Source organism: Oncorhynchus kisutch, linkage group LG24, assembly GCF_002021735.2.
Source record: "Oncorhynchus kisutch isolate 150728-3 linkage group LG24, Okis_V2, whole genome shotgun sequence".
Taxonomy (NCBI): domain Eukaryota; kingdom Metazoa; phylum Chordata; class Actinopteri; order Salmoniformes; family Salmonidae; genus Oncorhynchus; species Oncorhynchus kisutch.
In genome coordinates this window covers 5,048,497-5,065,701 of record NC_034197.2, presented here as the reverse complement: position 1 = coordinate 5,065,701, position 17,205 = coordinate 5,048,497, and the positions used below count along the sequence as shown (strand labels likewise).

The 17,205-nt window shown below is 41.7% G+C and overlaps 1 protein-coding gene across 3 annotated transcripts in view; it reads left to right on the top strand.

Moving 5' to 3' along the window:
- Window positions 1-2,768: 2,768 nt before the first annotated feature.
- The window catches only part of LOC109869417 (kelch-like protein 17), a 34,825-nt gene continuing 20,388 nt past the window's right edge, over window positions 2,769-17,205 (top strand). For 2 of the 3 annotated variants that reach the window (XM_031804178.1, XM_031804176.1), the window contains exons 1-3: window positions 2,967-3,361; window positions 12,188-12,452; window positions 14,902-15,023. In XM_031804178.1, the coding sequence (XP_031660038.1) occupies window positions 12,239-12,452; window positions 14,902-15,023 (336 nt within the window). In that variant the 5' untranslated portion in view covers window positions 2,967-3,361; window positions 12,188-12,238. The other variant, XM_031804177.1, reaches the window with a different exon arrangement.

The window sequence follows — 17,205 nt, the reverse complement described above, 5'->3', positions numbered from 1 at the left end:
TGCGGTCATGACAACTCCGAAAAATATTCCAAATTAGCTCCATAATATCGACAGAAACATGGCAAACGTTGTTTATAATCAATCCTCAAGATGTTTTTCAAATATCTATTCGATAATATATCCATTCCTCAACATAAAGGTGTGAAACTACATCAAAATGCTGTAGACACATTGGGGAATACGTAGAAAAAGGAATCTGGTTGATAGCCCATTCACTGCTCAATAGGGACGCATCGGAACGCAGAGCTTTCAAAACGTGAGTCACTTCCGGACTGGATTTTTCTTAGACTTTTGCCTGCAATATCAGTTCTGTCATACTCACAGACAATATTTTTACAGTTTTGGAAACTTTAGAGTGTTTTCTATCCTAAGCTGTCAATTATATGCATATTCTAGCATCTTGTCCTGACAAAATAGCCTGTTTACTTTGGGAACGTTATTTTTCCAAAAATGAAAATACTGCCCCCTAGTTACAATAAGTTTTTAATGGAATATCTACATAGGCGTATAGTGGCCCATTATCAGTAACTATCACTCCTGTGTTCCAATGGCAAGTGTGTTAGCTAATCCAATTTTATTTCCTCTCTCCTTCAAAAGCAGGCTATTTGGGTGGTCCCGTGTCAAAAGTACAGAGCGGTTGGTACAGCCGTTTCTTCTTTGTTCCCAAGAGCAATGGAATGCTGTGTTGCGTCCTATCCTGAATATGAGTGTTTTAAACAAACACCTCACAGCTTGCAAGTTCAAAATGCTCACAATTTGCCGGCTATTGCAGTCGGTGCTTCCCAGCGATTGGTTCACTTCCATAGATCTGAAGGATGCATATTTTCATGTGGCTACACATCCTCCCTACAGAAAGTTTTGGAGGTTTCATTTTGAGGGTGTGGCCTAATTTGTATCTGTTCCTGCTTTTCAGGCTCTCCCTATCGCCCTGCACCTTTTCTATGGTGGTGGAGACAGCTTTGGCACCGGTGCGATGCCAAGGGATCAGATTATTGGCCTATCTGGACGATTGGCTGGTCATACAGGTGGAGCTCCACCCTGCCACGCTGGTTTCCCATATTCAGTCTCTGGGGTTCATAGTGAATCACAAGAAATGTTGTTTCACTCCGACTCAGCGCACTCAGTTACTGGGTCTCGTTCTGGACTCGGTGGTTCGGAGGAGGTTCGCATTTAGCTACGAAAAGGAGGATGCACAGCGACCTGCAGACCATACCTCCACGTCACTGTCCTCATCAACGATGCCAGTCTCCCATACATTATCTCCTGAAGGTGCCAACCTGAGGACTGGGATAATTCGTTTTTATTGTCATTGGTGTTTTCATATCTACCACTCTTGACAACCAACCGTGTGTCTGAATGTGGGGAAGGAACTGTGTTTGTTATGACCACAACTGGAAGATACCGCACTCTTGATAGGGGTGTGGATCAGAAAACCAAACAGTATTTGGTGTGACCATCATTTACCTCATGCAGCGTGACACATCTCCTTCACATAGAGCTGATCAAGCTCTGTTCACAACGTTGACATCCGCAAACCGCTCACCCACACGATTCCATACATGTGGTCTGTGGTTGTGAGGCCGGTTGGACGTACTAGCAAATTCTCAAAAACAATGTTGGCTTAATTAACATTCAATTCTCTGGCAACAGCTCTAGTGGACATTCCTGCAGTCAGTATGCCAATTGAATGATTCCTCAAAACTTGAGACATCTGTGGCATTGTATTGTGTGACAACACTGCACATTTTAGAGTGGCCTTTTATTGTCCCCAGCACAAGGTGCAGCTGTTTAGTGATCATGCTGTTTAATCAGTTTCTTGTTATGCCACACCTATCAGGTGGATGGATTATCTTGGCAAAGAAGAAATGCTCACTAACAGGGATGTAAGCAAATCTATGCAACACGTTTGAGAGAAATAAGCTTTTTGTGTGTATTGAACATTTCTGGGCTCTTTTATTTCAGCTCATGAATCATGGGACCAACACTTTACATATTGCGTTTATGTTTTTGTTAAAGTTTTGTTCAGTGAAGTTAGATTTGAGCAAACACAAAAACCAATACCCAAAACTCGCAACATCTATAGGGACGTGTATGTCTCCCCACTAACAGACACCTAAGTCAGAGCCCAATCTAGTAGTCTTTGTGTGCTTGAAAAGTTTGTAAATTGCATGACGTGTTCTTTCTTCTGCCAAGCTGAAGAGAGAAAAATTCAGGAAATGAATGCGAGCTCTGGTATTATAGCCAGAAAAGAGGGGCTTCCGAGGGTGGGCTTGGCATCCATTTTTCCTGATAGGTGTGATTTCAGTTTTCTTCATGTGAATATGATTAGTCGTTGACTTTCCATAGTATATTGTATCGAGTTACTGACTGACGGGGAACAATAACAAAGCAGAGTCCCCGACCCTGTTTTGGTAAAAAGATGAGGGATGGGGCTGGAGAAATGTAACCACTCTTAAATTCATAGATAGTGCTATGGTTGCAAGGACTGACCATCCGGGACCATCCGGGTTTTAACCATGTTTTGAGGCTATATAGTGTTTGTTTAGATTTACTTTTTATTTTATAAAACATTGGAGTAAAACAAGTTTATATTTTGGGTTCTGATGGGGTACGACAGTTGATCTAAGCTCATGAGGCATTTCTAAGTTACATTCTTCAAGAATCAATGGGTATATACTGTATAATACATTTCTAAATCAAAAAATGTATGCAGATTGCCCCTTTAAATGCTTTTCCATTCTGTGGGCTTGTTCAACACTGCAGCCAAATAATCTACAAAGAACCTTGCATCATAAATAACTACTCATTATTATTTGCAGATCCGTCAGTCACAATTTACTCACGATACATTACTGTTTTGATCCTCTCGAACATGGGTATTGTGAGACTGATAATTCGCCAACCTTGACTACAAAAGAAGTCGACCTCGAACTTCACCAATCTAAAGCATTGATAACGGTGGGTGACGTTCAATTTGAGAAGGTTTATGCAAATCCAGTAGATTTAACAGAGACTAGTTCATCTAAATTGATTTTGTATTTCGCTTTTCAATCGGTATCATGTGCAATAGTAAAACACGTATTAGTTCACTTTGTTTTTGCAAGATATCAAAACTGTTTTAAAATGCACAGTCTGAAAGAAGGAGAAACGAAGTATTTGTCAGTGTCACTTGTGTGGAGCGAGCGATACAAGCATTGTTTTGATGCGACATCATGTAATGTTGACGTGATGATTAGCAATTCAAAATACTGATAAATCAAATAAGTTACATTCTGAACTTGGACTATAACATATCAAGAAACTGGAAAAGGTTACAGCTAGAAATACGTTTGTGCTGTCCTTGCGACACAGACGACGGCTGGTGAGTCTTGAGTTCTACTGTGTAGTAGCTAGCTAGCTAACTTTAGCTAAATCCCGACATCGCCATGTCATTTTGTCACGGCTGCCGGTGGCTATGTAGTAAACATATAGCTAGCTAGCTATCGGTTAGTTAGCTATAGTAGCAAATTCAATGACAGTTATGTTTTAGCCACAGATGAAAAGGGAAACGTTTAGCTAACCATATGGAAGACTGTCGCTAGCTAAATAGCCATTCTGGAAATTCAAAATTGCACTTTGTTCATCTCGTGGGACACCAGACGCAGTCACTTATTTCTAGCTATAGTACAGCTTTTTTTCTGTGGGAACGTAATCTCAATAGAGCGGCTAAATATAGTTAGGATTCGATGTTCTGACTTCAATATCGATTTGTCTGTCTAGAGAGAGGATGATCATTTGCTGCAGGTTATGTTTTAGGACAGTGCTCTCCAACCCTGTTGCTGGAGTGCTACCATCCTGTAGTGTAGGTTTTCACTCCAACCCTAATCATTAGCTGGTTGATAAAATGGATGAATCAGGTTAGTTACACCTGGGGTTGGAGCGAAACCATTCAGGAGGATAGCTCCCCAGGAACAGAGTTGGAGTGCCCTGTTTTGCGATAATGTTCTTGAGTTGCCAGACCAGACGATCCAGCGATTTAAGGTGGTGTAGAGATAGCACCTTGCACATAGTAGATAGCTAATGATAATGTATGAATATCATAAGCGCCTTTTAGTCGATATCACAATTATAGCAACAAAAAAAACATGATGTATTCCTGTCGGTGTCTAATTTTATTCACGCCGCAATGATGAGGATCTCGTCACTGCTGCAGATCCACCTTAAATTTGATGTCGTTGCTCATGCAGTCAGCAACGTCATAGAAGATCACTGGTGTAGTGCTATTTATTTTTATAGATGAGGGAGACTTCAAAAAAGTGACTTCATATTTTTATCACTCAGTGTGTACCGACAGATGTAGCCACTTGAATCATTATAAAAAATGCATCCTCCAATTGCAACGTCTGCCTATGCCCACACACAGGCTATTGTCTAAATATTTGTAATACTCTCAAACATCAAGTTAGGCATAGGTTACCTAATTTCAAAATATAGGCCATCATCACTGTCAATCATGAATGATCATTATTAATGTTTTACCGGTGAAACGTCCAAATGTATCTCCATTCTGATTATTTTATTGATCTCAATCATTTTCATGGGAATAGGCATTTAGTTATTCTTTAATTACTGTTTCCTGAGTGAATGAGAGAAGATGGTGTTAAACTATTACCCTTTCTCGCATTTTGTTTCAATCAAAGCACATATCCTGCCTAGTGCCACGATCTGTGGAGTTAGAAATATGATTATTCGGTTTCAGCTAAACCATTCTGAAATCTCATTAGAAAAGGAGGCGCTTTTGGTGTAGCAGGAATGTTACAGCCCTATGTTGGTATTGTATTTGGTTATGTAACGCAACATTGATTATTTGATCTAGCTTTACTAAACGAGCACCGTTGTGAGAAGGGACAATCTTCTATTTGTAATAATAAGCGATGAGTATGACTATAGGCAACACACCTTGATGAAATGTCATTTTAAAGGGATATTTTAATTAAAAGGTTCTGAAAGTACAGCGCCAGGATCGTGCAATGATGTCAATTAAAGAAGTTGAACCAACTTGTGGCGCTGAAGGATAGCTCTTCCATTTGGCCAGTTCAGGATCAAACAACAATCATTTGTAATAGGCTTATGACTACATGGCATAGCTATTTGTAGGCTATAGCCTAATGTAAATACATATAGCTTAATACCATTGCACTATTTTCAAGGAAGGCTTTATTGCGTGTAGGTCTTACATTGTATAGCACACGCTGTATTATAAATAGGCTTTGATTTGATTAGCTTGAACACATGGTTACAATAAACGTTGCATTCAGACTCCTTGACTCTTTCCACATTTTGTTACGTAACAGCCTTATTCTAAAATGTATTCAATAGTTTATTCCCTCATCAATCTACACACATTAACCCATAATGACAAAGCAAAACAGGTTTATATCATTATTTTGAAAATGTATAAATAAAATAAACTTAAATATCACATTTACATACAGCACCAGTCAAAAGTTTGGACACCTACTCATTCAAGGGTTTTTCTTTGTTTTCACTATTTTCTACATTGTGGATACAAGATGATGTTATATTTATGCACCAAATGGTTGTTTTATTTAATAGAGTAAGGTTCTTAGGACTGTCTCGCTCCTTTCTGAGTTAACTGAGAGGAGTCTTTATGGAACTTGGACTGGCAACTGATTAAGTGATGGCTTGGTGGTCTAAAACCTACAGCTGGCATTCCATAGATCAGATGTGGTGGGTCTCACCGAAATAGAGAGAGCCTGGAGGAACAGAACAAATGCCTCAGTATTCTTAATTGTCCTGGCATCTGGGAAACAGCACCAGAGGCAGATGACCAGAGGATGAACCCAAAATGGCTTATGGTGCCCCCAATCTATATGGGATGGGTGGAACCAAGCATTCTGGTATCAGCTATATAAACTGTGCATTGTCTGTGAAGGGTAGGCTCTCAGCCCGACAGTCAAGAATGTTGAGTCGACGGTTTCATTATTGAAATAATTAATCAATATTGAATAAAGATGATTGTTTGAACGGAATATTCCACGTCAACCTTTGACCCAGCCTGAGGTCCTGAGCACTCTGGAGCAGGTTTTCATCAAGGATCTCTCTGTACTTTGTGCCGTTCATCTTTCCCTCGACCCTGACAAGTCTCACAGTCCCTGCCGCTGAAGAACATCCCCACAGCATGATGCTGCCACCACCATGCTTCACTGTAGGTATGGTGCCAGGTTAACTCCAGACGTGAAGCTTGGTATTCAGGCCAAATAGTTCAATCTTGGTTTCATCATACAAGATAATCAAGTTTCTTATGGTCTGAGAGTCCTTTAGGTGCCTTTTAGCAAACTCCAAGTGGGCTGTCATTTTCCTTTTTACTATGGAGTGGCTTCTGTCTGGCCGCTCTACCAGAAATGCCTGATTGTTGTAGTGCTGCAGAGATGGTTGTCCTTCTGGAAGTTTCTCCCATCTCCACAGAGTAACTTTGGAGCTCTGTCAGAGTGACCATCGGGTTCTTTGTCTCCTCCCTGACCAAGGCCCTTCTCCCCCAATTGCTCAGTTTGGCCGGGCCGCTAACTCAGGGAAGAGTCTTGTTGATTCCAAACTTCTTCCATTTTAGAATGATGGAGGCTACTGCGTTCTTGGGGTATTTCAATGCTGCAGACATTTTTTGGTACCCTTCCCCAGATCTGTGCCTCGATACAATCCTGTCTCGGAGCTCTACGGACAATGCCTTTAACCTCATGGCTTGGTTTTCGCTCTGACATGCACTGTCATTTGTGGGACCTTTATATAGACAGATGTGTGCCTTTCCAAATCATGCCCAATCAATTGAATTTACCACAGGTTCACTCTAATCAAGTTGTAGAAACATCTCAAGGATGATCAATGGAAACAGGATGCACTTGAGCTCAATTTCAAGTCTCAAAGCAAAGGTTCTGAATACCTATGTCAAGGTATTTTTGATTTTTATTTCTAATAAATGTGCACACAATTATTAACCTGTTTTCGCTTTGTTATTGAGGTATTGTGTGTGGATTGATGAGGAAAACATTTTATTTAATCGATTTTAGTATGAGGCTGTAATGTAACAAAATGTGGGAAAAGTCAAGGGGTCTGAATACTTTCCGACTGTATCGTACCGTTTTACAGAATAAAATAAAGAGAAGGCAACTATCAATTCATTGCATTTTAATCTATGCAATTACATTCTATCAAGTAATTTGACCAAGTAGTGAACATAAATCATTACTATGTAGAATTGCACAGCCATAAAATCAAGTGTTTGGTGTGGGGTATTCATGCTTCTCAAACTATAACCTAAATGCATTATTACCTCCAACTTGGCCCAATTCACATTTCCAATTGTCTACTCTGACATTCCAAGCTAGAATGGTCCTTGTGTCTCCCTTTGGCCACTCTGGTTTGGGAGTCTTCAGCAAAACGTTGTCGCCTTAAGAAGTGGTCACATATTGTTCAGGGTTCCACTGTGCAAGAGGGTCCATGGAGTTTTATGAACATCTTCGAGGCAGACACACAGTGAATTACTTTTTTCCCATCGTTCTGATTGGCCAAAGTGGGCAAGAGTCTTACTGGCCTCTGCAGTGCACACAGGTAGCCTAATAGTTCATTCTTGCCACCGCCAGAGAGAAGACTGGGAAGAAACTACCAATTTACCTACCTCTAGGCTGCTATACATTTTTATTTGTCATTCTATAGTTTTTCATTGAATTTAAGTGGTAATTAAATATAATTTATTTAGAATGTATCAGAATTAATTTTCCAGAAATAGTTTTATAAGCTCAGTGTATTCTCAAGTCAAAAGGGAAGGAGCCTGCGCTCCGGCAGCACGACACCCCTGCAGAGGATTGAACGGAGGCTTTCTTCTATCATATGCTTTACACAAATATGGACCGAGACAGACCGTAGCGATTTATCAAATTGGATGCTTCACGTGACTCCATTAATTGCAGGCTAGCTCAGTGCTGCCCCCTCATGTTAAGTACTCTACATGACTATTTCAGCCACACACATTGCTGATAGGTGTATAAAATCGAGTACACAGCTATGCAATCTCCATAGACAAACATTGGCAGTAGAATGACTCATGCTGAAGAGATCAGGGACATTCAACGTGGCACCGTCATAGGATGCCACCTTTCCAACAAGTCAGTTCATCACATTTCTGCCCTGCTAGAGCTGCCCTGGTCAACTGTAAGTGCTGTTATTGTGAAGTGGAAACATCTAGGAGCAACAACAGCTTAGCCGTGACGTGGTAGGCCACGCAATCTTATAGAACGGGACCGCCTAGTGCTGAAGCGTGTAAAAATGGTCTGTCCTCGGTTGCAACACTCACTACCGAGTTCCAAACTGCCTCTGGAAGCACAATGTCAGCTTGTGGCTGAATGGAAGCAAGACCCCGCAGCAATGTTATAAGATCTAGTGGAAAGCCTTCCCAGACGAGTGGAGACTGCTATAGCAGCAAAGGGGGGTCCAACTCCATATTAATGCCCATGATTTTGAAATGAGATGTTCGACGAGCAGGTGTCCAGATACTTTTGGCCATATTGGTTCAGACATATGTCTTTCTGGTCTATTAGAAGCAATTATTAGTACCATGATTGTCAAAAAAATATATATATATTGACATGAAGATTGAACACATCTATCGCCATTTTTCCATTCACTATAATGGGGGAACCTGTTTCCTGCTAACAATGCCTGCAGTACCGCGGTCGGCCTTGAACTTCCGTGACTTCATTGAGAGGGATCAGTCGTTCAAATAAAATATCATTGGTAAACAACAGGTGTAGACTAACAGTGAAATGCTTGCTTACGGGCCCTTCCCAACAATGCAGAGTAAGAGAAAATAGAAAAGTAATAACACATAATAATAAATACACAATGAGTAACGATAACTTGCCTATATATATTTATTATTATGTGTACCAGTACCGAGTTGATGTGCAGGGGTAATTGAGTGCATAGGCAGCAGGATAGATGATAAACAGTAGCAGCAGTGTATTTAAGGGGTCAAAAAAGTTTGTGCGTAAAGGGTCAATGCAGATAGTCCAGCTAGCTATTTGGTTAAATATTTTATGAACTATTTAGCAGTCTTATAGCCTGGGGGTAGAAGCTTTTCATGTTCCGGTTGGTTCCAAACTTGGTGCTTCGGTACCTCTTGCTTGTGCGGTAGCTGGAGTCTTTGACAATTTTAATTTCCTTCTTCTGACACTGCCTGTTATAGAGGTCCTGGATGGCAGGGAGCTCTTCCCTAGTGATGTACTGGGCCACACGCACTACTCTCTGTAGTGCCTTTGCTGTCGGCTGCCAAGCAGTTGCCATACCAAACAGTGATGCAAGAGGCTCTCAATGGTGCAGCTGTAGAGTTGTTTGAGGATCTGAGGAACCATGCCAAATCTTTTCAGCCTCCTGGGGGGTGGAAGAGGAATTGTCGTGTCTTCTTCACGACTGTGTTGGTGTGTTGACCATGATAGATCCTTAGTGATGTGGACACTGAGGAACTTAAAGCTCACTCCACTGATGTGAATGGGGGGTGTGCTCGGCTCTCCCATTTCCTGTATTCCATGATCAGCTTAATGACCCATCGCTGCAGTGACAACAATGCATTCTTATTCATTGGTGCTGGCAACCTTGTATCTGTTGAAAATATGAACTTGAATGAATGTCATGTCAACATTTGGAAATTATCAATGTGCAAAATAGCCCAATGCTAGCTATTTGCCCAGGGCATTAGAACGTGCGGGTGGGTGGGTGGGTGGGTGTGGTGTGTGAGAAAGAGAAAGAAACAAGCCCTGTTATGCAGTAGTGGTGACATTTTAAGATGCTTCTCTATCAGTTTAAAAAATGAATTTGTTGAAGGAGCAAAAAGTAATGCATCTCACACTGATACATACTACAAAGTCTCCATTGAGTCTATATAATCTATGGCATAGGCCTCATAGAAGTGGACAGTGGATTCCTAAAGTGTAAGCTAGGTCTATGTTATCACGGCATGAAACTTACACTCTGTTACCACAGAACCAACGAAAGATAGTGTTACCGTTATCCAGTTGTAACATAACTCCACTGTTATCGTAGTACCCCACTCTCACACACACTGAAGTACAACCTTGGCCAGGTGAAATGCTTTACTGTCAAGATCTTACTGCCAGTAGGGTCCCAGAACAAGCATACAGTCACAGCAGTCCAGTTTGCCAAAAATATGTTCAGGGTGGATCCCGAAGGAGCCCAGGGCCTGGTCTTTTTACAAACATGGCTGTAGAGTCCGAATGGTTTGAACTACAAACTATTAAAAGCTGTATTAAAAGCTGAGACTCAAGATAGGAAATCCCAGGACATAGTGTCTACAGTACTGTAATAAGCTCACATAGTTGCTTTCACAAACTCCACACAGTTGTCACTACACTAGTTGGATGTTGCTCTTAGTGAGCAAACAATTTATGTACTTACAGAATTCATATAAATTCATCTTGATCTGTTTTTTGCTTTGGTGGACCTTATTTTAAATTGACATTTGTCAACAAAACTCATGAATTCAACTGTTTTTGTCAAATAGTTTTGTGTTCAGCTTGTAACCCTGGTTGTCCTGAAAAGAACATGGTAAAACACTTGTGAGGCGAAGTATAAGGGCTTTACATATAAATGAAAGTCAGATAATGAAAAGCCAAATCTTTTTCTGGGGTCACAGGACTGATAGGGTTAACCGTTTTAACAGTGGTTATCTTTCAGACTGGTTACACCCCCAGAATGCACAAACTTATGGCATGTGTGTACACACAGCCTTCAATCAACAAACATCCAGCCTATCAGAAAGGTAGGCTATATTGCCAACAATATAATTTCCAGCAGAATAATTTTACAGAACCTTGGTGCAATGTCTTCAGACATCCATCCACCATTACACCCATTACAGTAAAACAACCTTATATTTTGGGTTATGACGGGGTTAGACCGGGCTGGTTAGCTCAATAAAGCTGACGAGGCATTTACAAGTGATATACTAAGAGTCAACAGCTGTTCAGGCTAAAATTGCCTGAGTGGGCCTTTTCATGAAGCCTTCCTAAAACGTTTCTAAGGCCTGCTGTAGATGCTTTAGATTCTAAAACACTACTACGAAAATATACCACATTTGGTAGAAAGAGGACCAGGTTAAATGACACTTTTAGCCACTTGTGGCATGACACACACAGTTGAGAGGAATGTAAATATTCATTATAACACGATTTTACAGAGTACAGTATAGGGCATCTAGATGCTTATGCACCATTCTAAAGTGTGTTCTTAGTGTGTGTGTGTGTGTGTGTGCCCGCGCGCATCCTTCTTTACCCCACACACCCTGCCAGGAGCTGCAGCTGGCAATGAGCTAAGACCTTATTCTATTACAATACATAATATATCAAGCTTGCCTTATAAGCAAGGATAACATTGAACAAGATTACATAAGGGATCATCAACAAGAGGCTATGCGTTCTATGCAAAATAATGAACTTCCACTGAGTTATTTTCCAGAGAAAGCATAGAGCCACGAGTTGACAATCCCTTTTATACCATAATTTAACGCATTTCCCACTAGAAATGAGTTCATCCATAGCTAGCAAGTTCACTAGATTGCGATAGTACATGCTTTGGTAACCAAACACACAGACTTGCAAGTTTAGCTAACCAAACCATCAGTCCTAGCTTGCTTTTGTGAAATAGTCAAACTAACTTGACCTGTATTGTACTTGTATTGACATACATGATTAGGACCTAGCCTACATCAACATCTTCAATGACATTGACGGACAGATTTAAAGCAAAGTAGAATCAAGCAGTCTTGATCGCTGATGTCAGTATTATGATGTGGATATTACTGGCTAGCACAGAGTGCTATACAAACTAACCATGCTGGCCTAGCTAACCTACATTTTGGTATACCTGGCTGTCATGATTGTACAGTCAGTTGTCACATCAGCTACTATGACTTATGACACCTGTCATGCCTATTACAGCAGTGGTGATGTAAGAGTTTTTTTGATGACAAACAGTCACATATGACAAAACAGAGATTTATCGAATTGGGTCAATTTAATAGGAATGAACCTAGGGCTGCAAAATTAATTCTGGAATTTCTAGAAAACCTGGGAATCTGGGTAAAATTCTTAGAATTTGTTGATCCCCTTGTGTGTTGCAGTCTCCCAGAGTGAGGCCCAGGCAGGAGCCGGCTGCAGCGGAGCAGGGCACCATGATGGAGGGGGGCATGCAGCTGCTGAACCGTGACGGCCACAGCATCTCGCACAACTCCAAGCGCCACTACCATGACTCGTTCGTGTCCATGAACAGGATGCGCCAGCGCAGCTTGCTCTGCGACATCGTGCTGCACGTCTCCAACAAGGAGATTAAGGCACACAAGGTGGTGCTGGCATCCTGCAGTCCCTACTTCCACGCCATGTTTACAAGTAAGTATCCCTCCTCCGAGTCCGCACCCACGGCTACTGAGACTGCTATTCTGTTTCTCCACGCCCTAACAAGTGTTCACTACTAGTGTTAGTCACTCACTTTGGGACACCGTCTCCCCCTCTTTACCATTAACAAAGTGGTGTGAGGGGTTTGTGGGGATTATTGGTTGTTGCTTGAATGCTCAGACATTGAACTGCGCTACATTTTGCTCAATGTGTGTGAGTGGCAGTGGCACCTCAACTTGTGAGCAACACCTCATTTGTTTGCTTCCTTCCTCGTCAGTGACCACTTCCTTCCTTCCTCCCTGTTGTCTGTGTGCGTTCTTTCCTGTTGGGGGTCATAGATCACCAGGTGAGGTGTGTCCCAGTTTTCCTCCTCCCTCCTGCAGCTCAGACTAGAGCCTTCTGAGGGTATGAGGCTTTAAGACTCACCACTAGACTCATTTTCAACTGACCATGCTCTAAACCTAGGCCTATTTAAGTCTGCTGATACAGTGCCTTCGGAAAGTATTCAGACCCCTTCCCCTTTTCCACGTTTTGATACGTTACAGCCTTATTCTAAAATGGATTAAATACAAAATAAAAAACATCAAAATACACACAATACCCCATAACGACAAAGCAAAAAGTTTTATTTTTATGTTAGCAAATGTATTAATTTATTTCTTTGCATAAGTATTCAGACCCTTTGCTATGGGACTCGAAATTGAGCTCAACTGCATCCTGTTTCCATTCCTCACACACCTGTCTATATAAGGTCCCACAGTTGACAGTGCATGTCAGAGTAAAAACTAAGCCGTGAGGTCGAAAGAATTGTCCGTAGAGCTCCGAGACAGGTTTGTGTTGAGGCTCAGATCTGGGGAAGGGTACCAAAAGAATTCTGCAGCATTGAAGGTCCCCAAGAACATTCTTAAATGGAAGAAGTTTGGAACCACCAAGACTCTTCCTAGAGCTGGCTGCCCGGCCAAATTGCGCAATCTGGGGAGAATGTCCTTGGTCAGGGAGGTGACAAAGAATCCGATGGTCACTCTGACAGAGCTCCAGAGGTCCTCTGTGGAGATGGGAGAACCTTCCAGAAGGAAAACCATCTGTGCAGCACTCCACCAATCAGGCCTTTATGGTAGAGTGACCAGACGGAAGCGACTCCTCAGTAAAAAGGACACAACAGCTCGCTTGGAGTTTGCCAAAAGGCACCTCAAGGACTCAGACCATGAGAAACCAGATTGTCAGGTCTGATGACGCCAAGACTGAACTCTTTGGCCTGAATGCCAAGCGTCACTTCTGGAGGAAACCTGGCACCATCCCTACGGTTAAGCATGGGGGTTGCAGCATCATACTGTGGGGATGTTTTTCAGCGGAATAAATACTAATCAGGATCAAGGGTAAGATGAACAGAGCAAATTACAGAGAGCTCCTTGATGAAAGCCTGCTCCAGAGCGCTCAGGACCTCAGACTGGGGCGAAGGGTCACCTTCCAATAGGACAACAACCCTAAGCGCAAAGCCAAGACAACACAGGAGTGGCTTCGGGACAAGTTTCTGAATGTCGTTGAGTTGCCCAGCCAGAGCCCGGACTTGAACCCGATCTAACATCTCTAGAGTGACCTGAAAATAACTGTGCAACGACGCTCCACATCCAACCTGATAGAGCTTGAGTCAAGGGGTCTGAATTCTTTCCGAGTGCCCTGTACAGCCAACAATCTAATCAATATAACCAAAACGCTGTTGTGCGTGTGTGCTGGTTCATTTGACCTGTTGGAACAAATGGACTACCTTCCATGCTAAAATATGCTTCTTTGCTGTGTTTGGCTTAACACAAGCGCCTCATAGTTCCAGGAATCGGAATTACACACAGATTGTCTGACAGTCAAAACAATTAATCACTCAGACGCAGACAGCTACAAATGCTAAACAATTTCATAGTGCTATGCAGTGACTGTCCTATGAGAATTTGTGTATAATGGGAGGTACGTGCTTCATGTCTGTGGCAATAGAGCAGGGATCCACAACTAGATTAAGCCGCAGGTAGATTTTTGTTCTTGAAACAATGGTCATGGGGCCGGAACTTAGTTACAAAACATTTTTAGAATGCAAATTGAGCCCAAACAGATAATCATTTCAAAGCTAGCTGTTATGTGTGGGAATACTTTGAAACATATTTATAAAATGAATCACTTTGAGCTGAGTTGCTGGTGTTATTACAGTCTTTTATGTCCCCCCCCCGCCCATGGGCTGCCAGTTGGGGAACCCTGCAATAGAGTATATACCACATTACACACACACACACAAATCTTTCAGTTAAAATGGAGTGTTAAATTGCACTTGAAATCAACTCTGATTTGATTTCTCTCACTTGACATGTTGAATTGGTTTCGCATATGGTTTGTCCGCACGGACACAGGCACAGACTGGAAAACTGGAAAACTCTGTTGTCTGTCTGTGGTCATGCAGATGAGATGTCGGAGAGTCGCCAGACCCACGTGACCCTACATGACATTGACCCCCAGGCGTTGGAACAGCTGGTTCAGTATGCCTACACAGCAGAAATCGTGGTGGGGGAGGGCAACGTGCAGGTAAGAAGAAAAGACTACTGCATCTCAAACAGCACCTTATTCCCTACTTTTTTTTAATTTACTTGTATTTAACCTTTATTTAACTAGGCAAGTCAGTTAAGGACAAATTCTTATTTACAATGACGGCCTACCAAAAGGCAAAAGACCTCCTGCGGGGACGGGCTGGAGAAAACAATAAAAAATTATGAAATATAGAACATAACACACATCACGACAAGAGACACAACACTACATAAAGGGGGACCTAAAGACAACAACATAGCAAGGCAGCAACACATGACAACAACATGGTAGCAGCACAACATGGTACAAACATTATTGGGCACAGACAACAGTACAAAGGTAAAGAAGGTAGAGGCAACATACATCACGCAAAGCAGCCACAACTGTCAGTAAGAATGTTCATTATTGAGTCTTTGAATGAAGAGATTGAGATAAAACTACATTTGTAGTGCGCTATATATTCAAAAGTAGTCAGTATGTAGGGAATGTACCATCATTATTCTACATGGTGGTCTCGAACACTCTCAAAGTTTGTAAACTTCTCTGACCGCTGTCAAAGTAATAACGTGAGAGTTCTGTACTCTGATGTTCGTGGAGAGCATGAAATCTGAACGGGTTTGAGAAGTATTTGGCTCTTGTTTTAATAGCTTTGTATACGTACCTCTCTGGAACTAATACATTTAGTAACATAAAGTAAAAACCGTAAAAGTATTCCACGAAAACACACTGATACTGATGATTACATTACTTTGTTAAAGTATTTCTGTTCCTAATCTCTTATATATTGTCACATTCTTTAGCATAATGCCACAAACCATTTACATCCTACCCCATATCATCCTATACTAATCTTCATATCCCATATCATCCTATACTCATCTTCACATCCCATATCATCCTATACTCATCTTCACATCCCATATCATCCTATACTCATCTTCACATCCCATATCATCCTATACTCATCTTCACATCCCATATCATCCTATACTCATCTTCACATCCCATATCATCCTATACTCATCTTCACATCCCATATCATCCTATACTCATCTTCACATCCCATATCATCCTATACTCATCTTCACATCCCATATCATCCTATACTCATCTTCACATCCCATATCATCCTATACTCATCTTCACATCCCATATCATCCTATACTCATCTTCACATCCCATATCATCCCATACTCATCTTCACACCCCATATCATCCCATACTCATCTTCACACCCCATATCATCCCATACTCATCTTCACACCCCATATCATCCCATACTCATCTTCACACCCCATATCATCCCATACTCATCTTCACACCCCATATCATCCCATACTCATCTTCACACCCCATATCATCCCATACTCATCTTCACACCACATATCATCCCATACTCATCTTCACACCACATATCATCCCATACTCATCTTCACACCACATATCATCCCATACTCATCTTCACACCCCATATCATCCTATGGGGGCGGCAAGGTAGCCTAGTGGTTAGAGCGTTGGACTAGTAACCGGAAGGTTGCAAGTTCAAATCCCCGAGCTGACAAGGTACAAATCTGTCGTTCTGCCCGTGAACAGGCAGTTAACCCACTAGGCCGTCATTTAAAATAAGAATTTGTTCTTAACTGACTTGCCTAGTAAAATAAAGGTAAAATAAATAAATAAAATAAAAATGCTCATCTTCACACCCCACATCATCCTATGCTCATCTTCACACCCCACATCATCCTATGCTCATCTTCACACCCCACATCATCCTATGCTCATCTTCACATCCCACATCATCCTATGCTCATCTTCACATCCCATATCATCCTATGCTCATCTTCACACCCCACATCATCCTATGCTCATCTTCACACCCCACATCATCCTATGCTCATCTTCACACCCCACATCATCCTATGCTCATCTTCACACCCCACATCATCCTATGCTCATCTTCACACCCCACATCATCCTATGCTCATCCTCACACCCCACATCATCCTATGCTCATCTTCACGTTTTCTATTGCTCCACCCATTGGAATCAGACTTTATGTAAAAGTGGGAGTACAATGGAATAACAAAGTGTAGTCTCAGCAAGCACATTACTTTTCCGTTCTGCCTTTTTGGCCCTGTTGTTTTTGGGAGTACAATAAAGGTATACAGTGCCTTGCGAA